The sequence below is a fragment of the Podarcis cretensis genome (assembly GCF_951804945.1).
Source record: "Podarcis cretensis genome assembly, chromosome: 4".
NCBI classification, from domain to species: domain Eukaryota; kingdom Metazoa; phylum Chordata; class Lepidosauria; order Squamata; family Lacertidae; genus Podarcis; species Podarcis cretensis.
In genome coordinates this window covers 72,567,732-72,590,128 of record NC_137173.1, presented here as the reverse complement: position 1 = coordinate 72,590,128, position 22,397 = coordinate 72,567,732, and the positions used below count along the sequence as shown (strand labels likewise).

General features: G+C 44.2%; 1 protein-coding gene and 1 long non-coding RNA gene across 7 annotated transcripts in view; one reads left to right on the top strand and one right to left on the bottom strand.

Annotated features, from left to right (window-relative positions):
* Window positions 1-13,717, bottom strand: part of LOC307214132 (arylsulfatase D-like) — a 17,077-nt gene extending 3,360 nt beyond the window's left edge. For 2 of the 5 annotated variants that reach the window (XM_079972706.1, XM_079972707.1), the window contains exons 1-12: window positions 13,378-13,717; window positions 11,283-11,421; window positions 10,055-10,255; window positions 9,369-9,421; window positions 8,083-8,232; window positions 6,252-6,373; window positions 5,452-5,574; window positions 4,263-4,686; window positions 2,647-2,783; window positions 2,420-2,554; window positions 1,178-1,340; window positions 292-413 (exon numbers count right to left, since the gene is read on the bottom strand). In XM_079972706.1, coding sequence (XP_079828832.1) covers window positions 292-413; window positions 1,178-1,340; window positions 2,420-2,554; window positions 2,647-2,783; window positions 4,263-4,686; window positions 5,452-5,574; window positions 6,252-6,373; window positions 8,083-8,232; window positions 9,369-9,421; window positions 10,055-10,255; window positions 11,283-11,285 — 1,633 coding nt within the window. In that variant the 5' untranslated portion in view covers window positions 11,286-11,421; window positions 13,378-13,717. Of the gene's footprint in view, window positions 1-291; window positions 414-1,177; window positions 1,341-2,419; window positions 2,555-2,646; window positions 2,784-4,262; window positions 4,687-5,451; window positions 5,575-6,251; window positions 6,374-8,082; window positions 8,233-9,368; window positions 9,422-10,054; window positions 10,256-11,282; window positions 11,422-13,377 lie in introns of those variants that run through there. The other 3 variants (XM_079972708.1, XM_079972709.1, XM_079972710.1) reach the window with 3 other exon arrangements.
* Window positions 1-22,397, top strand: part of LOC307214488 — a 27,537-nt gene extending 5,140 nt beyond the window's left edge. Inside the window, exons 2-3 of one of the 2 annotated variants that reach the window (XR_013838149.1) lie at window positions 8,104-8,215; window positions 22,303-22,397. This is a non-coding gene — a long non-coding RNA (uncharacterized lncRNA). Of the gene's footprint in view, window positions 1-8,103; window positions 8,216-19,754; window positions 19,881-22,302 lie in introns of those variants that run through there. The other variant, XR_013838150.1, reaches the window with a different exon arrangement.

The window sequence follows — 22,397 nt, the reverse complement described above, 5'->3', positions numbered from 1 at the left end:
CCCACCTTCTCACTATATAGAAGGGTCTGGTGACTTCTGTTTCAGTGTATCTGAAGAAGTGTGCATGCACACGAAAGCTCATACCTAGAACTAACTTAGTTGGTCTTTAAGGTGCTACTGGAAGGAATTATTTCATTTTTCATTGTTGATCTTTATTAATTTCCTTAGTCCGACTCTATTATTATTAAACCATCTCTTCAGAAAACATAACTATTTTGCCACTGTTTTGTGAATGATTATTTTACCAGAAATTAAATAGATTTTTAATTTGAAGGAATTTGCTGTACTTACTGTCCTTCTGGTGCCACCGTGCTGCATGTAAATGCATCCCACAGTAGTGAAACAGGAATTCATGCTCTGAGTGCTGAACTGATCCCTGCAGCAAAGGCATCAAATCTCGACCATCAATTATCCTGAAGGGACAAAGGGAATGACTTAGATTGCTTTCAACAAATTGCCCTTGGATGGGTTCCACATTAGTTTTGCATTCAGAACTTTGAAACAATAGTGACTATGTAATTTGCTAAATGAATTGGGTGATAGCTGCTCGTTTATATCTAAAGCAATATTATTTTCTATTTATAACCACTATGTGAGTCCTTGGGAGCTGAGAATTTGAGATGCCGTGTGTGTGTGTGCGCGCGCGCACACACACATGCACGCATATGTGTATATATGCATATGTATGTGAAAAAGGTAAAGGCAAAGGACCCCTGGATGGTCCAGTGAAAGGCGACTATAGGGTTGCAGCGCTCATCTCTCTTGCAGTCTGAGGGAGCCGGTGTTTGTCCACAGACAGCTTTCCAGGTCATGTGGCCAGCATGACTAAATTGCTTCTGGTGCAACAGGATGCCATGATGGAAACCAGAGCGCACGGAAATGCCGTTTACCTTCCCACTGCAGTGGTACATACTTATCTACTTGCACTGGTGTGCTTTCGAACTGCTAGGTTTGGTGGAGCTGGGACAGAGCAACAGGAGTTCACCCCATTGTGAGGATTCAAACTGCTGACCTCCTGATCAGCAAGCCCAAGAGGCTCAGTGGTTTAGACCACAGCACCACCCGCTGTGTATATCTACTTATCAAGGGAAGTTGGCCACCTGTATACAATAAAACCACAAGCCATTTTGAGACACTGGTAAATATATGAAAATGTCTACCGTGACATAATCCATACCTGTCCTGTGGTACTGTCCCACCAGCCAGATGAACCAATGTAGGGAAAATGTCCATTAGACTGGTTGGTTCATGAATAATCTTGCCCTCGGGTAGCATTCCTGTCCATCTAAATAATCCAGGGACACGGATTCCTCCTTCCCAGCCTGCCATGGCTTTTCCACCTAGAATTACCATACAACACCACCTCATGATTAAAATTGAACTCCCTGCCATGCACTTATTATGTTGCTCATATAGAAAACTGAATAAACTGCACTTTGTTTTTTTATGCTATTTATTTAATACTTCACCCTTCAAGGGAGAAATACACTCACAAATTTATCAAGCAAAGAAAAAGATAAAGCCACCAAAACATGACCAACAAAAAATGTAACATGCCTAGATAGCTCAGTTAAGCATGGATGGCTCAGTTGGTTAAAGTGTGGTGCTGATAATGCCAAGGTTGCAGGTTCGATCCCTGTATGGGACAGCTGCATATTCCTCCATTGCAGGGGGTTGGACTAGATGATCCTCAGGATCCCTTCCAACTCTACAATTCCATGAATCTATGAGAAAAACAGTACTACCCTAATATCTATCTATCTATCTGGGGAAACAGAGGCATTTGTCCAGTGCTCAAGGGATGCTTTATGTTTGAGAAGGCAATCTATCAGGACCCAAGACATGGAGGGTTTTAAAATCTTAAGTACCGGCATTTTTTTTACTTGTGCCTCAAAATGGGTCTGGAATCAGGGCTGAGATATGTTCCCATTGTCCAGTCCCAAAATTGAGTCATGAGCAGAATGACTTCCATGTGTGCAGTGGACCTTCCCTTCCCTCAATGGTCTCCCCCAAATCTGTTCCAGAGGGTTGGGTATACCCCCAGAGCAGATTCACAAGAGAAGGGAAGGGAAGTTCCATTGCAGGGGCGTAGCAAGGGGGTGCGGTCCACCCTGGGTGTCACCACTGGGGGGGGGGGTGACAAAATGGTGGGTGGCACTCACTGTGAGGCCTGCAGCTCGCCTGAGCCACGTGTCTCTCCTGGGAGTGACGCAGTGGCTTTAGTGCCCACAGGCTCCGTGCTGCCCCAAACGGTACACCCACCGCCTCCCCCTCAGCTGTAGGGTGGCTGAGTGGGAGGGCGGACACCTCAGAGGCCCCACGGTGCCCCTGTGGGCAGCTGGCCCAACTTCTGGGCATGCCGCCCCAGGCGCCTGATCGGCTTGCTCCGCTGCTGTTCCATTGGACTCAGAATTCTCACCTTTGTAGATGCCATTCCAACCACCTCGCGGAGCATTTCCTTCTCTTGCCTCCAAGTGGCCACCATGGTCAGAAGTAAAATAGGTCAGTGTGCTGTTTTTCAAATTTTCCTTGTCAAGCTTATCCAAAATCCTTCCTATAAAGAATCCACAGTGACATAGAGGATCACGGTTTGGATTGCTCTGCCCATCCGTTTTATATTCTTAAAAAAAAAAAAGGTTGACTTACCTACCATCCAGTCCATCTCTTCGACATTGTCACCATACAATCCATGCCTGCTTTTCCCCCTGAACCTTTTTGTTGTTACCACCGGTGTGTGGACATGTAAGAAAGAAACAAAGAGGAAGAACGGTCCTTGCTTGTTCCTACAGAAATGACAACAACAACAAATTATTGTTTAGAACAAACAAATTTGTATATAATTTTCTGATACTTCTGTTAGTGCCTTGTGAATAATCTATACTGAGGGAGTAATTAAATAAGGGATAGTGAAGCTGTGGTGTGTGTGGCCCTCTAAACCTTTCTGTCTACCCCCTGGGGATGTTATGAGTCCCATAATACCCACCAAGAGGGGCTCTCAAGATCTGTCAGAGGGGGAGGGGGAGTCTGATGAGAGGGTATGTGGTGGGCTTGAGCAGTGTGCTGGGAGAGGAGCTTGCCCCACTGCCAGATATCCCACAAGCCAGAGCCACCCCTGACCCCTCCTCCTCTGCTTGACATTTCCAATTAGCAGTGCTAACTAAGCCTCAGGCAAAGAGGAAGTTGGAGGAGCTGAACTTTTTCTGTCAACTGTGCCGGCGTGAACAGACTGAACAGACTGAACTCCTTCCAAGAAGCACTCATTTGCAAGCGCAATCCTAGAATTATGCTTACACACCTATGGTCTACACCCTATAACCTGTAGACCAAGCTAAAGCATTGATTGTGGGCTGATTCCTTGAAACCTTTGGTTTCCACCAAGCAGAGAATTGGCTTTATGAGTCTGAGAGTGGGAACCAGAATAGGGACAATTACAGACCACACCCTTCATCAGCAATGCTTTTCACCCACCTGTGTATTTATACTTGGCTAGAATTTGAACTCTAATAATGCTTCTCGCTTGCCCCAATGGAGGGTAGAGGGTGGTGTGTCTCTCTGTGTATAGAAACACGTCTACCGTACAAAGTGCATTCGTTGCTATACCCACTTTTGCTTCTGGTTCTGCCCACCCATAGAATATGGTTGCTGGAAGGTTGTCTACCAGGAGTGCCAACTTGGCCCCGTGACTGTGAATGTCCAGGGCCATGGCCCTGGCCCTGAAATTTGTGGGTGCCTGGCCCCTTCATGGAAAATTTGTGGGTGCTTGGGCACCCAGGGCCCCAGGGAGTTGGCACCTATGTTGTCTACAAGGGAATGAGGTCTACAGGTCCTCACTTCTGCATTAAACTATAACTGATGGCCAATAAGGCTCATTGGTTTCTATAAAATTATGGGAAGATAATTCTCTTTGCAGATGTGAGGAAAATGCTTTTCATTGGAGCAGACAATTACAGTGAAACATCTTTCTGACTGGTGAAGCAATTGATCATGTGGCTTTTACTTCTATAACCATAGTATTCTAAGTCTTTTGGGTAACCAAAATGCCTCAAGAATCCCACAACTGGAGATGTGAGGTAGAGTAGCCATTTTGCTGACTGAAAAATAATAAGAGGCAACTTCTAAAGACCTTGTTGCTCCTGCCTCTATTGAATATCATTACATTAATTACAACTGGACTTTTTAAAAACAAACAAACGAGATGGATGCTTCATTTCCTCTCACACATTTGTAATCCCATGTAATTCATACAAGGAATCTTGTTTTACCTTTCAATAAAGGAAATGGCTTCCCTCAGCATCAGGGATGCAGCTCTCTCTACCTTCATTGGTTGCTCTGTAATTTCATAGTTTCTCATTACAATGCAGTCCCAGTATCTTATGAATCCATAGCTTGAGAACCAGGAAATAAAGAATGCGAAACCAAACAAAGCCAGGGAGAAAATTGTTTTCCAACTGAGGGGCAGCAGATGAGTGAGCTTTGCTGCCATAAGTGTAAGTACAGCAAGGGCAATCAACAGAGTATAGGACCCAAGCTTGATTCGTTGGGCCATCTCCTTCTCTGGAGGGTATGTAATTTGACAATCACCCATCAGTGAAAATGGCATTCCATAAAAATAGTCAAATCCATGATTTAAGGGGTGATGGCAGAAGTCGTCACGGGTTTGACAGTTCATACCTAGATGCCACTTCCCTGAAAAACAGAATTCGGGAGGGAAAGTTACATTTTTGCCAACCAATGTGTGCTAAGCAGATGTATATGGACAAGTTGGCTTCCAAATTGTCCAACTTATTTCATACATTAAAACAGTCCCCACCCTTGAAACATTCTTGAACTACAACTCCCACCATCCCTGACCACCAGCCATACTGGCTAGGAATGATGGGAGTTGTAGTACAACAACATCGAGGGACCCAAGGTTGAGAAAGACTGCATTAAAATGTTTTTCCTTGGAGAATTAGTGGCATATATCCTGGTGAAAAATGTTCAAGATTCCCTTTTACACATGTGTTATTATTACACATGTGTTATTATTTATTTACAGACTGGCTTCCAGCAGGGTCTTCAGTTATAAAGATAATAAAACAGCAGGAATATAGAATCAATTAATAAAACTGATGATTGAAAATTGATAATTAATTGATAAAATTGATAATAAAATCAAGAAATAATAACAACAGCCATTATTCAGTGGGTACACAAAATTATCCATTATATTTATTATGTATTCTGTGGTTTTATATCTTGATTTTATTCTGTGAACTGTCCTGAGACCCCTAGATATAGGGCAGTATATAAATTCATCATTAATAATAATAATAATAATAAGAAGAAGAAGAAGAAGAAACAAAAAGGTTCTTCCCAGAAGGACGTAGTGATGGGGACTACTGCTGTGCCCCATGACCTTCTATGACATTTGTACATTCTTTCCTAAATGCTGTGCACAAGTTTTCTTACCTATTAAGCCAGTGGTGTAGCCTTTGTTCTGCAATATCTTGGCAAAAGTAGTTTCATTCTGCGGAAGCCCACCAGAACCAGCAAGCCAGCTAATGACACGGAAACGATCCCTTTCATCCAAACCTGAGATAAAGTGATCATATATAACATAGCCAGTAATATGGCTGTGAACTTCAGTCGGTTGTCCACATACAGTTCTAATGGAAGATTAAGATGTCCCTCTCCTTATCTAAAAGGGACGCAGGTGGCGCTGTGGGTTAAAGCCTCAGCGCCTAGGACTTGCCGATCGAAAGGTCGGCGGTTCGAATCCCTGCGGCGGGGTGCGCTCCCGCTGCTCGGTCCCAGCGCCTGCCAACCTAGCAGTTCGAAAGCACCTCCGGGTGCAAGTAGATAAATAGGGACCGCTTACCAGCGGGAAGGTAAATGGCGTTTCCGTGTGCGGCTCTGGCTCGCCAGAGCAGCGATGTCACGCTGGCCACGTGACCCGGAAGTGTCTCCAGACAGCGCTGGCCCCTGGCCTCTTAAGTGAGATGGGCGCACAACCCCAGAGTCTGTCAAGACTGGCCCGTACGGGCAGGGGTACCTTTACCTTTACTTTACCTCCTTATCTAAATCAATGGACATCAGATTAAAAACAAACCAGATCTTTGTGAAGCCTGCATAGTGAAGCCCTCCCTTTCTTAGCCTTCCCATCGAGATCCAATACCTCGGTACAACTGTAAAGAATATTTCCACAAATGTCTCCAAGGGCAATAGTTTCTACTGAAGACTAGATGGTGCCTTTTGACAACACTGCACACCTGATCTTACGGGGTATCGGCCAGTCAGAAAAGCGGCTCTGCTTGGGGAGCAAACGGGGGCTGCTGAAATGTGCTGAGTGAGTTTCACACCTTCTTCTGCTAGCCGATCGATATTGGGAGTCCTAAGGAAAACAACAATAACAGGGCAATATATTTGAGCTGAGTAACTGTAAAGCAAACAGAGAATGTCTAGGAACTGAATGCCTTGACGAAGTCTAAGTTAGCTAAAGGCACTTCCAGATTGTCGTGTTTTTGTGAGAAGGATTCAAGTGCATACTGGAAATTTAGGTTTGCGCAATTAAAATGGGTCAAAGTCCTGCCAGCCTAGCACAACAAATGCATTTAAACAACAACATGACTTGGTGATTAGCACATAAATGGGAAAATGCGCAGAAAGGTGTGGAATGAACTAACTGTTAATGGAAATAATAGGATCATACAATTGTAGAGTTGGAAGGGACCTCACGGACCATCTAGTCTGTCCCCTGCAATGCAGGAATATTTTGCCCAATGTGAGGCTCAAACCCATGGCCCTGAGATGAAGAGTCTTATGCTGAGCTATGTCAGCGTATATAATACATACAAACAATTCAGGCTGAATGCTAATGGATGCACAGTGGTACCTCAGGTTACATACGCTTCAGGTTACAGACTCCGCTAACCCAGAAATAGTGCTTCAGGTTAAGAACTTTGCTTCAGGATGAGAACAGAAATAGGGCTCCGGCAGTGTGGCAGCAGCAGGAGGCCCCATTAGCTAAAGTGGTGCTTCAGGTTAAGAACAGTTTCAGGTTAAGTACGGACCTCCGGATCGAATTAAGTACTTAACCCGAGGTACCACTGTATAACCTCTCCATAAACAAATCAGACTGAACGCACAATAAAGACCAAAGATAGTCTAACCTCTGCGTAAGCTTTCTGCCTAGTAAGCCAATTAAAAGTGTCATTGTAGCAGCCTCAACACACACACACACACACTCAATGTTTAATAATTATAATATAATATAATATAATATAATATAATATAATATAATATAATATAAGCTTTTTGTAGACCAACCTTAGGTAACTAAATAACAGCCAACTAGCACAGAGACTTAGTACTTCAAATGTAACCGTTGACTTTACCTCCACCTATGCTTACATTGTATCTTAAGCTGTTTTAAACTGTTTTAAATATTCTGCAATATTGTATTTTAATATCCACATTGTGTTTTAATTGTTGCAACCTGCTCTGGGACCTTAGGGTGAAGGGATCGTAATAAACTGCAATAATAATAATAATAATAATAATAATAATAATAATAATGCCAAGTCTTGTTCTATTAAGCACATTTTAAAAGGTGATTTCCCCACAGTTTATATAAGTCAATGTGGTGTAGTGGTTGGATGAGGATCTGGTTTACCTGGGTTCAAATCCACATTCAGTTGTGACGTGAATTTCACTGGCCACTACAGTAACTCTCAGCCTAGGATTGTTAGGATAATATGGATTGGTGTAGGGAGCCATTTATGTCACCTTGAACTTCTTAGAGTAAAGGTAGGATGTAATGAATGAATGAATGAATGAATCAAATTTCAATATCGCCCTTCATCTGAAGATCACAGGGTTGCTTACAATATAAAAACACAAAAACACATACCATTATAACAAACAAAAAATATCCCAGACAGTTTAAAAGGCAATAGATTTATTATTATTTATTAAATTATCAAATACAATGAGAGATAGATAAATAAAATTAGTGCCTAGCACTAGCACCTGACATTTAATATCATGCATATTTATAGAATGTGTCGTGGAAGGCTATCACAGCTCTGCAGAACCCTTTACCTGATTGTATCATTTCCATAGCAGCCGAGATCCCCAATGCCAAGGTCATCAGCCAGGAAGATGACAAAGTTGGGCTTATAGCTGACTGAAGCTTGCAGTTCCAGTGGATTTAGCAAGAGCACCAAAGCTAGAAGTGAGCATGGATTTCTCCTGGAAAGATGAAAGATGATTTAACTGTTATGGGTGTGTTGTACTATCTTAACTCATCCTATTCACACTCCATAGTAACTTTCCTCATGAAAGGCTGCAAAGGAACATGTAGTTTCTAAGAGAGTGAAAATATTTTAATATGGCTTTTTTAAAAAAGGAACTTTAATTTTGTGTATTCATGCTGTAGATGTTATCTGTTAGCTAATTTCACCATTAAGCAGCGTGAAACCACAGAGGACAGCAATATGATTAGCTGGGCAGTAGGTAGCTATCTGAGAGAAATGTCACTATGCAGCCCTGCAAGGGCATGAACCTGAACTAAAATTCAAACCATAATGTTCCTCTGAACACTGACCACCAGTTTTATTATATGTGATGTATAGCGTCTTCCTACTATGGGTGCAAGTTACTGCCTTCAAGCAGCTCCCATTAAAAACTGCCAAGTTGGGTTTTTCATTTCATATTACTCAAGAATATCCGTTTGAAACACTATAAAGCATATTGTTGTAGTTTCCACATGCTTTGCTTTCTAATACAAGATTATTATTTTTTGCACTGGTTTCCTTATTAATCAACACATGGATTATTATGAATGAAAGTTCATTATTATGAATGAAAGTTTATTTAAGCCATGCTAAAGTTATACACGGGACGCGGGTGGGGCTGTGGGTTAAACCACAGAGCCTAGGACTTGCCGATTAGAAGGTCGGTGGTTCGAATCCCCACGATGGGGTGAGCTCCTGTTGCTCGGTCCCTGCTCCTGCCAACCTAGCAGTTCGAAAGCACATCAAAGTGCAAGTAGTACCTCTCTGGCGGGAAGGTAAATGGCATTTCCGTGCGCTGCTCTGGTTCGCCAGAAGCGGCTTAGTCATGCTGGCCACATGACCCGGAAGCTGTACGCCAGCTCCCTCGGCCAATAAAGCAAGATGTGCACCGCAACCCCAGAGTCGGTCACAACTGGACCTAACAGTCAGGGGTCCCTTTACCTTTACCTAAAGTCATACAACAAAATACAGCAATTATGGAGAAGCACACTGCTTTCCCATTGCATTAATAAGCTATTGGATTTTTTTTAAAAAAACAACAACAACAACATATAACGAAACACCATCTAATTCTAGTAATGTGCTACATACCACATGGCCTCTTTCAGGGATTGCCACGTTGTAGATATACTGCAATGAAGAATCTAAAAAAGAAAAGAGAACACAACACCAATACTAGAGAAGATCTGGATAATGACAATATATAGATGTTAAATATTTCTAACAATCGATTTTATTGCATTAGCCGTGTGGCCATAGCATAATATACATAGAAATAACAACATAAAATGGGGGTGAGGAGGTAAAAGTAGATGTCGTCCTAGACGAGTACTTTGAAAGAAATAGGGATAGCAAAAATAACAGGGGATTTAGAACATCGAGTGACAGCGAAAACAAAACAGGTTCGATTGTGCGGCATATCGACTACAGCTGTGGTATTAAAAAAGAAGAAAATAGCATACTGAAGGAGGCATACAAACTTCTGTTCAACGCAATCGGACGGGGAGCAGAGCCCTTCTTCTTCTTTATGCCTTTTTATAGCTACCTTCTTATAGCCACGAGGGGATGGATTTATTACTGTGCTGTTCCACTTCATTTTTGTTGTGGTAAAACAACATTTCTTTCAGTGACATGATTAGGGACTTGCCTTTTTTGTTTCTTTTTTAAGTGCATGCAGCTCAGCGTTATGCTGCAAAGAATGTTCTTTCCAGAGGGGAGACACTTACAGTGCTCTCAGCCAGTCAAGTTTATGGGCATGCAAAGGTTTACACTCATACCTTGGGGTACAGCCACTTCAGGTTGCATTTTTTTGGGTTGTGGACCTCCGAAACCTGGAAGTACCGGAATGCCGAATCACAACCTGCGGGTTGCGAACGCTGCGTGTTGTGAACGTGCATCCAGCACAGATCACGTTCGCAACCCAAGCGTCCACTGTACTCAACTTTTGCAGGCCTCCAAAGGAAGGTAAGTTTCTTGTTCTGTAAACCAAACATCATAGATATGGGGCTTTAATGTAAAAAATAATTGGTGGTTCTACCAGATTTTTTGCTGTTGCAAAACTGCATCTCCTCCTGAGGCAGTTTATCTTAAACACACACCCACCCCCACCCACCCCCGTAGCAATAATAAACCCAATGAACTCAGTGAGATTTCCAAATAAGCATGCCTAGGATTGCACTGGTAAGCACTGAAGTCTGCTTGAATCTTTGCTTCTATGCTGAGATTCCTGTCCCTTAAGTGTCCTTTCAACTCTACAATTCTTCAGTTCTATGACTTGTTTCAAGACTGCAAGCATCCTCTTCCTGCAATTAGTTTCTTAATGCGGTTCAGAACAGTGCAGCAGTATACATTATTTCTAGCAATATACTTCACTGGCACCTGATATCTCATGTTGCTGTGAATCTTAAACATTGTATTGTGAAACACTGCCCTGGTTCACTTTAAAACTGGAAGCCACTGCCTTTTCTTATCTTATGGCTACTACATGAAAAGCTGCCTGAAAACTGGTACAGACATGGAGTCTCCCTAGACAGCTATGGATGGGAAGCAGCTCTCCCTTTCTATGGCAGTCACACAAGTAGTCACCACGCTTGTGGACAGAAAAGTGTCCATAGGTTTCTTACTATTTGGGAATAGTTATTTGAACAGTAGTCTTGACTGACAGATCTCAGTCAAACTACCTGTGGGCTTGTGACTGATTTGCACTGGCTTTCAACTGGACCAAGTTCAATGTAGTGGTTCTAACATATAAGACCCTATGCATCTCAGTATCAGACTGCTTATCCCTTATATACCTCATAGGTCACTGCAGTTTCTCACCCAAGTCCTTAAAATATCAGAAGCCCACTCTCCAGTAACTTTCAGTAAGGCTGCCCCTTTTTTGTGGAACAGCATAAGGCAGAGCATTCCTATCTGTACTTTCTGAAAGCAACAAAACATTTACAGGTGCTTTAAATGCATGGTGTCCATGCAGCCAGAGCGAAACAGAAGGAATAAAACACCAACCATTACCTTTTCCAGAGAAAAGGAGAAGTAGCAGCTTTCGTGTGGTTCCAAGCAAGCAATCTGGGGCCCTTGGAAGTGGCTTAAAACTAGAAAAGTTCTCCTCAGAAGAGCACACGAGACTTGTATTCCCTTCAGGTTCCTAACCAAACGTAGGCAAGATGTGGGGAAATGGGGGCGGTTAGTGAAAGGGATGAGATCAAGCTAGGCAAGTTGAAGGAGGTCTGTTCTCAAAGGCATCCATGGGGTCAAGAAGGCTTGAAAGCAAGGAGTGTTCAGAATCTCTACCATACCCTCGGGAGAAAGATTAACAAACTTGAGTCTGCACAGCTAAAAGACATGAGCTGGTGTTTACACAAAGGATTATTACATTTAGGACAATCAAAGAGACTGTCTACTTTCCAGAAAATGCGACTACAGTGATACCTCGGGTTAAGAAATTAATTCGTTCTGGAGGTCCGTTCTTAACCTGAAACTGTTCTTAACCTGAGGTACCACTTTAGCTAATGGGGCCTCCCACTGCCGCCGCCACGCGATTTCTGTTCTCACCCTGAAGCAAAGTTCTTAACCCGAGGTACTATTACTAGATTAGTGGAGTCTGTAACTTGAAGCGTCTGTAACCTGAAGCATATGTAACCTGAGGTACCACTGTAGTGCATTGATTAAGATATCAGTAGACCTTGCCATTTGGTAGGAAACATTTTATTCTTTTGCCAGAGTTAATTAATAACCAAATAGAACAGTTTACTTGTGTTAAATGTGACAATGTTTCCAGTTATTAATTTGGCATTTGTACACAATCGGGGCTCTTTCTCAGTCCCTCGTCAAGGGAGGACAGTCAGTGTTTGCTTCTGTCAGTCACGCTGGCAATGGTTGTGCATTCCTTGCACGCAGTGAAGCTAAAATAGTCCCATAGTCCCAGGGCATGTGCAGAGTTCCAGAAAGCACACTGAAAGCACACTCTAAGTACTTTTGGGCAGCATTAGTAAGGAATGCTCATAAAAAGCTGAATTCACCTGATTTGAATGTTTGCCAAGTCCTTTAGGGCAGGGATGAGAAACATGTGTATGCTGTTGGATTTCTTCTCTCCTCAGCTCCAGCCAGCATTATCAATGGGTGATGGAAATTGTATTCCAATAACTTCTGGAGGGACAGGTTCTATTCCCCTGCCATGTACCATTCAAATACAAAGTAAGATTGAGCTGACAGTTCTGTGATTTGTCTCTGGTGTTCAGGAACTTGATGAAAATAGATAACCCCACCAGAAAGGCCAGCAGAAAGTGCACGCAAGCCTTAGGTTTTTTTCCACAACAACAATAAAAAACCGGACGGAAGAGAATGCTGCCCACTCAAAGTAAGTCAAAACACTGAAATGCCACCCACTTTACTGAGTGTTGTCCACAACATAGGGCAATGCGAAAAGAAAACAAGCTAAACACACAAATTTAATGGAATTCCTGGACATAGCAATAGCTCAGTGCAGTGTTTGCTTCCCCCCTCTTTAATGCATAGTATATTGAATTATACATACCAATTGTGCAACTGTTGTATTGCTAGCTATGAGGTTCTCACTATGACCCCCTATGATTTGACACATCTACAGCCCAGACTTGCCCTTCTCCAATCAGATGTAAGATCTATTGTGTTCAGTGGGTGAGTGTGTATATGGCTGAAGTCGTAATTTCTTTTTCCAATTCCCCAGACTTGCCAAAGAGAATCATATTGTTCTAGGCAATGTTTATGGATATGTTCCAACCCATCATGCTTTGCATGACAGAGCCTTTCACAACTGCCTTACTCACAGGACCAGCAGGGCTACACCTGCTAATTTCAAAATTACAGGTTGGTGCATAGTCCCAGAATAGCGAGAGGACATCTAAAATAGCTTGGCATTGCTTGGGAGCTTTAAATGTAGTTTGCTCTGTACAAGCTCTTCATGCAGAGAGGAAGCCGACCTCCTGAGAGATGTTATCAAAAATAAGCTGTTTTGAACTCAGTGTGCTGGCGTGCTCTTGAGCAGCAGCCATAGCAGTTGCATACTTTCCAACAGGAAAAAGATTTCTTGTATTTGATCACAGCAAAATGTCTTATACAGTACCTGGTGAAGTCTCCAGGAAGCAAGAGAGGCTACAGCAGCAGCAGCAGTTGCAGGGAGTTTAGATTCAGGGCAGGCTTCATTCCCAGCTTTTCATCAAGGCTTAAGCCCAGCCACAAGTGGCACATCTTCCATCAGTCTCTGCCAGAGGCTATAAAGGAAGTCATCATATCTGTCCCATCTGCTCATGCGCCCTCTCTGAACAGTTCCCACTGGAAGAAACGCTGCTTTCTAGATCGACAACTAAGCTGAAAACTTCTCAGGCTGCTCTCTGCCTGCCAGTCGCACTCTGCAGCTTTCCCTAGTCTGCCGCCCTTTGATATCAGCACAGTGTTAACATTCAGTTGCACATGTGGGACTGATCAGAGAACAGTAGGGCCTTTCAGGAGAGACCTGGCTCAGACGATTGAAGAGGGACTCCCTGGTTTCTGGGAAATGGTTGCGGAATGCTCCCACTCTAAATTCTTACTGAAACAGACCAATCCCCATTCCTAGAAGAGCCCCCCCCCCAAGCTACTCTATAGGAATCTAAAGTAAGCAATCTGGGGAAAGTGACAAACCCCTGCAGGGGTTGCATAAAGGAAGACCTGTTACAAATGTCAGGCAGTTCATTTTCGAAAAGAACTTTTGAATGATCCTTGCAGCCTATGACTGTAGTGTCATGAATTTCTTTCCAATGGTTTTCTTTGATGGTGGTGTAAAATCCTTTGAATAAGACAAAGAGCACCCCCCCACAACAGCCAGAATATCCTCCACTCTTTCTTCCCTATGTGCATGTGTTAGAGCACATGACCATACACCCTCCAACGTATCCCCTCCGTTTCATTCTCCCTCCTTCTCTCCTTTCCTCAGCCCCCCCCCCCCCCGGCACACCTTTTTACAAATGGAAGCTTTTAAAAACCTTAACTGCTGGGCTGGGGGCAAGATCAAGGAGGGGAGGCTTGATGAGAAAGCCTGTAAGTCACTTGAGAGCACAAAACTTGGATAATAAAATAAAATATTACTGGTAAGGTGCTTTTGGAGCTACATTAATTCCCTGATCTTTTCACAGAAGATGCAAGCTGCGGAACTGATGAGGGGCAATTCATGCAGCTCAGCTCACATCATGGGGCAATATGCTTTGTTGGGACTGTCTAGGACATGGTGCAACATGCCAATTTTGCTGAGTGGCAGTGATTGAGGTTATCGGTGCTTTCCCCCCTCGAAAATAGGTGCCGGTACTCACCATGATATGAGAGAGAGAGAGAAGATACTCCAAAGTCAACATACTGCAGAGGGTTAAATTGGTTCCACTTCCGAGTGGGACTGGGTTGTGCTCAGGCCACCAGGTCCCACCCCTAACTCTGCGTGGGGTGGGGTAGCACTCTGCGCCATGCTGAGGGTGCCTCAGCCACACCATTTGCCAGGCGACCAATCAGGGCGCTGTGGGGGCATGGCCGGGGCCAATTTAAACACGACACTCCTCTTTCAGTTTCACACCACAGATTTCCCACCCTCCCACCCTCTTCTAGGTAGGGTCGCTGCTCTTGCTATAGACCTCGGTAGGTCACCTGTTCAAGGGGCCTGGGAGGACTTTTTTCCACTTGGAAAATTGGCACCAGCCACTTGGTTTTTGCCTACCTCACAGCAATCATCACAACTTTGTAAGGTTTGGCAGTTAGGCATTGGAATAGCAATGTGTGGGGAAGGGAGGTGCGGCCATCACCTGCCCCTCCATATGTAAGGGAATTCCGTTAAAGGAATCCGGCTGTGTGGCTCTTGTCTGAAGCCCAGGGAGGGGCTAGGCCCATGCCACAACCCCAGAGGGAACCCAGGGGGCTCGAGTCGATCCTCATCGGTCGGGGCTCCCCCTACTGGTGATACCCTTCCAGACTTCCTGCAAGGTGGGCAGGAGTCAGATATAGTCTGTTGATGCCTATGCCTAACCAAATACAGTGGTACCTCAGGTTACATATGCTTCAGGTTACATAAGCTTCAGGTTACAGACTCCGCTAACCCAGAAATAGTACCTCGGGTTAAGAACTTTGCTTCAGGATGAGAACAGAAATCGTGCTCCGGCAGCACTGCAGCAGCAGGAGGCCCCATTAGCTAAAGTGGTACCTCAGGTTAAGAACAGTTTCAGGTTAAGAAAGGACCTCTGGAACGAATTAAGTACTTAACCCGAGGTACCACTGTACCACTCACATTCGGTAATCAATAAAGTTGTGGCCGAAATTTTGCCCATTAACATTAACCTAAATTCTGTGTCCTTGTGCCTTTATTCTTCTGGGGGTGTCTTGGGGGGGGTGTCTTGAAGCGCAACCAGATTTGTTCACTGTAGATCAAGCTAGATTTAAGCTTGTTGATTTCTCTCGTATCTTCTCTCTCTCATATCATGGGTGTCAGCTTACATTATGGATGTATGTTCTGTGCTATTTTATTAATACTATTGCTACCAGTTTGCCACAGCCTTTCACTAGAGCAATAGACTTACAAACTTTAAAGTAATGAGACAACTCCATTGCCTTCAATGTTTCAAAATATGGCCTCTTTGTGGTATGTACCTTTGAGTGGTTCTCAGAGTGGTTTAACAGCCAACCCCTCTTCCCAGTGAACTCTGGGTACTGTAACACTGAAGAAAACAGGTGTCTCCTAACAACTCTCAGAACCCTCAACAAATTACTGTTCCTGGGATTCTTTGGGGGAAGCAATGCCTGTTTAAAGTGGTATGATCCTAATTTAAATGTATAGTGCAGATAGGACCTGAGATGCATGGAACAGCAGAGCTCTTCCTCTAGAAGCTTAAATGAGTTTAGCCACACAAGGCCTGTGGGCTGAGACACACTAACCTCAGAAATTCTACCCAGAAATTCCACAGATAGTTAAAACTGTCACCGTATATTTAATTATAGAAAATAATGCCCATAACCATTTGCCATTTCATACAGAATACTAAAATAAGAGCTCTAATACCCTAACCTAGCTCACTCTCTATCCTCTAATAAATTACCTGTGAAAACAAGATTTGATCTTTTATTATTAAAGGAACAGTGAAAAGATGAAAATAACCACTAGAGGGTGCAAGTATCTCTTTTTAAAAAAAGAAATAAGGAAGAAAAATTGGTGCATAAAGATAGATGAAGGGGAGAGATGCTGGAGGAATTTGTTATTTGTGTATTCCAAGATAAACTAACCTTATCCATATCTTCCAGCTATTTGGGACTTATTGATATATCCACTGCCTTTCTCATGTCCCAAATATTTCAAGACAATTCCCAGCTCAGAATATATTTTGAATTGCATATTTTAAGAGAAGTATAATTACACTAAAAAAGTTAGTGCAGATTTTTTTTTTAAGGAGAAATTGGCTAGCTCACTCATCCCTAGTAAGGAGACAGCCTTGAATCCCGCTTTGCGTCCAACCTCAGCCTGTTCATTGCAGATCACACCATAGGTGCCAACTCCCTGGGGCCCTGGGTGCCCAAGCACCCACAAAAATCTCAATGAAAGGGCCAGATACCCACAATTTTTGGTGCCAGGGCCATGCACACTGCGTAGCACCCATGGTCCCGGGCACCCACAGTCGCGGGGCCAAGTTGGCACCCCTGGCTCACACAAAAAGATAGAGAAACTCCTATTGACATTTTGAATATACAGTGGTACCTCCGGTTAAGTACTTAATTCGTTCCGGAGGTCCGTTAACCTGAAACTGTTCTTAACCTGAAGCACCACTTTAGCTAATGGGGCCTCCCACTGCCGCCGTGCCACCGGCGCATGATTTCTGTTCTCATCGTGAAGCAAAGTTCTTAACCTGAGGTAATATTTCTGGGTTAGCGGAGACCTGAAGCGTATGTAACCTGAAGTGTATGTAACCCAAGGTACCACTGTACTGCCATAAATCAAAGGGATATACAAGACTTAGGAGTAAATCACGTATTGCATATATTTATTCTTATCATCATTATCATAATCACCACCACCATCATTATCCCATTGCCTTGAGGGATATCTTCAGGAGAAAACAAGAGTATGGAGCAAATAAACCCTACACAAATCTGGAGTGGAGTCCCTAAGACAGTTGGATGATGCCTTGTACACAGGGGTGGAGGAAGGGGGTGCGGTGGGTACAGGCCGCCTCAGGTGTCACCACTGAGGGGCATGACAAAATGGCAGGCGGCACTCAACGTGGGGCCTGCAGTGCGCCCGAGCCACACCTCTCTCCTGGGAGAGTCGTGGTGGCTTGGGTGTGCACAGGCTCTGTGCTGCCCAAATGGTCCACCTGCTGCCTCCCCCCTAGTTGTAGGGCAGCTGAGTGGGAGGAGGCAGGCAGACTCTGGAGGCCCCACGGTGCATCCTGCCACTATGGGCAGCTCTCCCCACCCCTGGCGCGCTGCCCCAGGCGCCCAAGTGGCTGCTGCTGCTTGTACACCTCCTTCCAGGAACTCCTGTGGCCAAGTTGGTGCCAAACATATTGCTCTGCTTTCCTTTGAACCACATCAGCGAGGCCAAGAGGGGAGGGGTCTTGCTGTCTGTGCAGCCCAGGACCTTCATACACGCTGTCCATGCTTGTGCCTGGGGGAGGTTACTTGGGTGCTACTAACATAGCAGTTTGACTTCACTCCTGGAGGTGCATTCCATCGTCTCTTCAAACAGACGGATGCCGACAACGTTTTATATCCTACCTTTCCCTCCAGAACTGAGCATCAAAGCGGCTCACATATTTATATCATAATAGTAAGTAGTTTACAAAAAATAACCAATACTTCATAAACAGAACAAGCCATGGAACTAAAAGACTACAATACTAGATGAATCGGGTATGTGGGTGGTGCTGTGGTCTAAACCACAGAGCCTGGGGCATGGGTAGGCAAACTAAGGCCCGGGGGCTGGATCCGGCCCAAACACCTTCTAAATCTGGCCCGCGTGTTTTTCCATGAGTAGAATGTGTACTTTTATTTAAAATACATCTCTGGGTTATTTGTGGGGCCTGCCTGGTGTTTTTACATGAGTAAAATGTGTGTTTTTATTTAAAATGCATCTCTGGGTTATTTGTGGGGCATAGGGATTCATTCATCCCCCCCCCCCCAAATATAGTCCAGCCCCCCACAGGGTCTGAGGGACAGTGGACCGGCCCCCTGCTGAAAAAGTTTGCTGATCCCTGGCCTAGGGCTTGCCGACTGGAAGGTCGGCAATTCGAATCCCTGCAACGGGGTGAGCTCCCAACGGGGTGAGGTTCCTGCTCCTGCCTACCTAGCAGTTTGAAAGCATGTCAAAGTGCAAGTAGATAAACAGCTACCACTCTGGTGGAAAGGTAAACGGCATTTCTGTGCGCTGCTCTGGTTCACCAGAAGTGACTTAGTCATGCTGGCCACATGACCCGGAAGCTGTATGCCATCTCCCTTGGCCAGTAAAGCGAGATGAGCGCCACAACCCCAGAGTCATCCACAACTGGACCTAAGGTCAGGGGTCCCTTTACCTTTACCTTTACTAGATGAAACAATAACATCCCCTGCCAAAAAATAATAATCCCATAGCAGTTTACTTTGAAAACTTTGAAAGAATTGAGAGATGACTCAGTAGCCTGGCCAGCAAGTACTTGTAAGATGGACAGAGGATCAGAGCCATCTGGACCCCACATCCTCTAATCACATCCCTCCCTTCTCCCCATACTGTTTCTTACGCATAACCTATTGAATAGGAGCAATTTGCAGAGAATTAACCAGTGGTGGCTGGTCCATTAGGGCAAATGCAGTACTGCCCACTAATCTCAGTCTGCCCTCAGCCAGCCTCCACCTTCTTCTTACTTAGAACCATTCCAGAGGGCAGCAGAGTTTGTCAGCTTTCTCCTTCTCAGACTCAGTGTTTCCCTTTGTACTACTCAGTAGGGAAGAGGATGGGGACAAAATTGGAATGAGTTAGTTCTGCTTGCCATTAGCTCTGGCACCACCTACTGTTGACCTCCCTGCATTCCGCCCTATCAGGCCAAATGGACACCAGCCACCACTGGAATTAACACAGGAATTCCAGGTGCTCCAACTGCATCTCCTCTGTTGCTTTTATTACCATAGTTGCATCAGCAGTGAATTTCCTGGCTGGATTCCCCATTCCAAGTTTTCTTCTTGTGTCAGGTGCATATGGCTTGACATCTGCGCCAAAGGCCTTGATCTACGAGGGAAGCTCGGAAAGAATGCAAAAGTTCCTGTCAAGAGTTTATGGTGGAGAACAATACTCAATAAAGCACTGCTCCTCTGTGCTCCAGTGTGAGAAGACTCTTGACAGAAAATTGGCTCTGTTGTTGAATGTTGAGGGAAGGTATCAGGATGGTGTTCATTTGTCTGGGACTTCATTGCTGAGTGTTTCTGCGACTGTTACTTGAGTGTGACTGTGCATCTCTTCCACAGCTTGTTCCGATTTTGTGAAGGGGACTTTGTGGGATAGAAAATGCTGTTTCACAGCCAAGGACGCCAGTCAAGTATTTTGTGTTTTTGGCAATCAATGGAGACAACACTTTACTGCATTCGAAGAAAAGATATATCAATGACTACTTCTACATTTTCCCCTCACCTATGTATCATATGCTGAACTGTGGGATGCTCTGAAGCCTATATTCTCATAAAAATCCAGTATAGTATTTCCAGTATTTTAAAAATGGTCTTTTTCAATGTGTCTCAACTTACCTCTCATAGCCAATTACCTGTCAATTTCTTTAAGTTACTGCTTTAAGAGTTCATCCCTGTAGACAGTTTCCCTCTCTTGCCTTTGGCTTTTGGTGGTGTGGATTAGGGAGAAGAGAGCTGCTTCCTTAAAAAGAACACAAAGTGCTTGGAAACCCATTACTCATTTCAACAAAGGTAGCACTTGCTGCTAAGGGTAAACTCCAAGCCCCTGGGAGAGGAGACATGAACCCTTTCCTCTGCTAGAATTACTACAGTTCCCCACTGCAAATAACCCTTCCTAACTGCGGTATGAATTGTTCATAGGGAAAAAGAGGAAGTCAAATACATGCAGTCATATCCAACTTATATACAGTCTTCAAGTGCATATACATGCAGCCAAACAGGATTTTTTCATATGAGAGACGACAAGTTTTCCCTCAAACACCTGAATAAGTCTATACATGTATACACCAGAATTGCCAGGTGGCAACCTCTTGCTACCTTAGGAGACACACCTCTGCTTCCAACTTGCTTAACGGGTACTATTTCCCTTCCCCACAGTAGAGCTGGTGTTAATAAAATTACCCACCAACACTATATTTTGGAGGCTGGTCCCCTAAACTTTGCTAACTGGAAATTAATTGGGGCACAGCAACATATAAAGCAAATATCCTTCAATTTTTTATTTTTAAAAAAGAGAAATGTCCATTCTGACTGGAATTGTCAAAGTTTGGCATGCAGAAGTTCTTTTAAAGAAGAGAAGAAATACTGATAAATTACCGTATTTTTCGCCTTATAGGATGCACTTTTCCCCCTCCAAAAATGAAGGGGAAATGTGTGTGCGTCCTATGGGGCGAATGCAGGCTTTCGCTGAAGCCTGGAGAGCGAGAGGGGTCGGTGCGCACCAACCCCTCTCGCTCTCCAGGCTTCGCGCAGCTCTCCGCAAAGCGCGGGAGCCCGGCGCTGGGCTCCCACGGCTTGCGGAGAGTTGCCTGTTCTGGGGGCTGGGGAAATAATTTTTCCCCTTTATTTCCCCACCCCCCTAAAAAACCCTAGGTGCACCTTATGGGACGGAGCGTCCTATAGGGCGAAAAATACGGTAAATACAACATAATTAAATACAGCATCCAAAACCATACATTTCCTTATAATATTGTTATGAGTTTGGAGTGGCAGGAGGAAGTAGGCTGGATATGAGATCCTCCTAACTCCTGGATCCAGCCTCCATCATAGGCTCAGGTTGTAGATATGTGTAAATAAACCACATATCATAAAGACACCACAGCCTCCGCTGTGCCTCGTTTCCAAAAGGAAGCTGGAACTCCTGGAACTCTTGGAATCTTGAACCACTCGGAGATTGTAATGGCTTGCAACAATGTGCTTTCACCACTAGAGGGTGGAGAGATACTGTAATGTAAGAACATGAGAAGTTGCATATAGCGAACACCTCATTTTATTGCGGGCTTTTTGCACAATCCATTATCTTGAACTTTGCTCGACACAATCTAGGTTTCAAGTGGAGGCACAGAAAGTACTTAGATTTCGTTGGAATCTATGTTGATCTGTTGTTCATACAAGGAAAGATTTTGCCTAACCATGAGCGGACACTTTCTGAGACGAAGAGCTGTTCTACCACGGAACAGTCTACCTTGGGAAGCTGTGTGTTCTCCTACGCTGGAAGTATTTAAGCAGAGACTGGGCAGCCATCTGCCAGCAATGCTGTGGTTGTGTCCAACATTGGAGACCCCACCCTGAGTAGCAGGTTGAGGTGGAAATCCCATCCCAGCCTAATATTCTAACCAGACAAATGGTTTCTGCAGCATGGATAGCAACTGCAAAATTATTCCACTAAGCACAATGTCATAGATAGACACTTTCCTCTAGCTGCTGTACAGAGAAAGCTTCAGTTCAGCCCTCATGTGTTGCTAGCAATCTTGGGTTCATTCCCACACAATCTTTCCTTTCTTATTCACGAGTGGCTGGTGAGATGGTGTCGGTGCTCTTTTGTTCTGCGACCTCAGAATGGAGCGGGGTAATAATTCTTTGCAGACACTCGAGGGTGCTGTTCTTAGAGAGTAACTGTTGCCCATGGTGCCTGGAATCATTTCTAGTCACCAGTTTTAGAGTGTGTTGTAGCGCTTCAGTAATCTGTATCTATGATGTCAGCAGGAAAAAGAAAACGTGCGTATATACTCTGGGACCGATATTGTCAACTTGCCAACTTCCCAGGACAAAGAATGGCCTAATTTGCTTGTTTGACTCTCTCCCCCCCCCCCCCCCATTTCTTTTGCAGAGTTTTGATATGCATTGCATCTGGCCTGGAGTTAAACATTATCACCTTCTCTAATGGCTACAGATCAAACTGCTCTTAAATGGAGAGCTACAGGG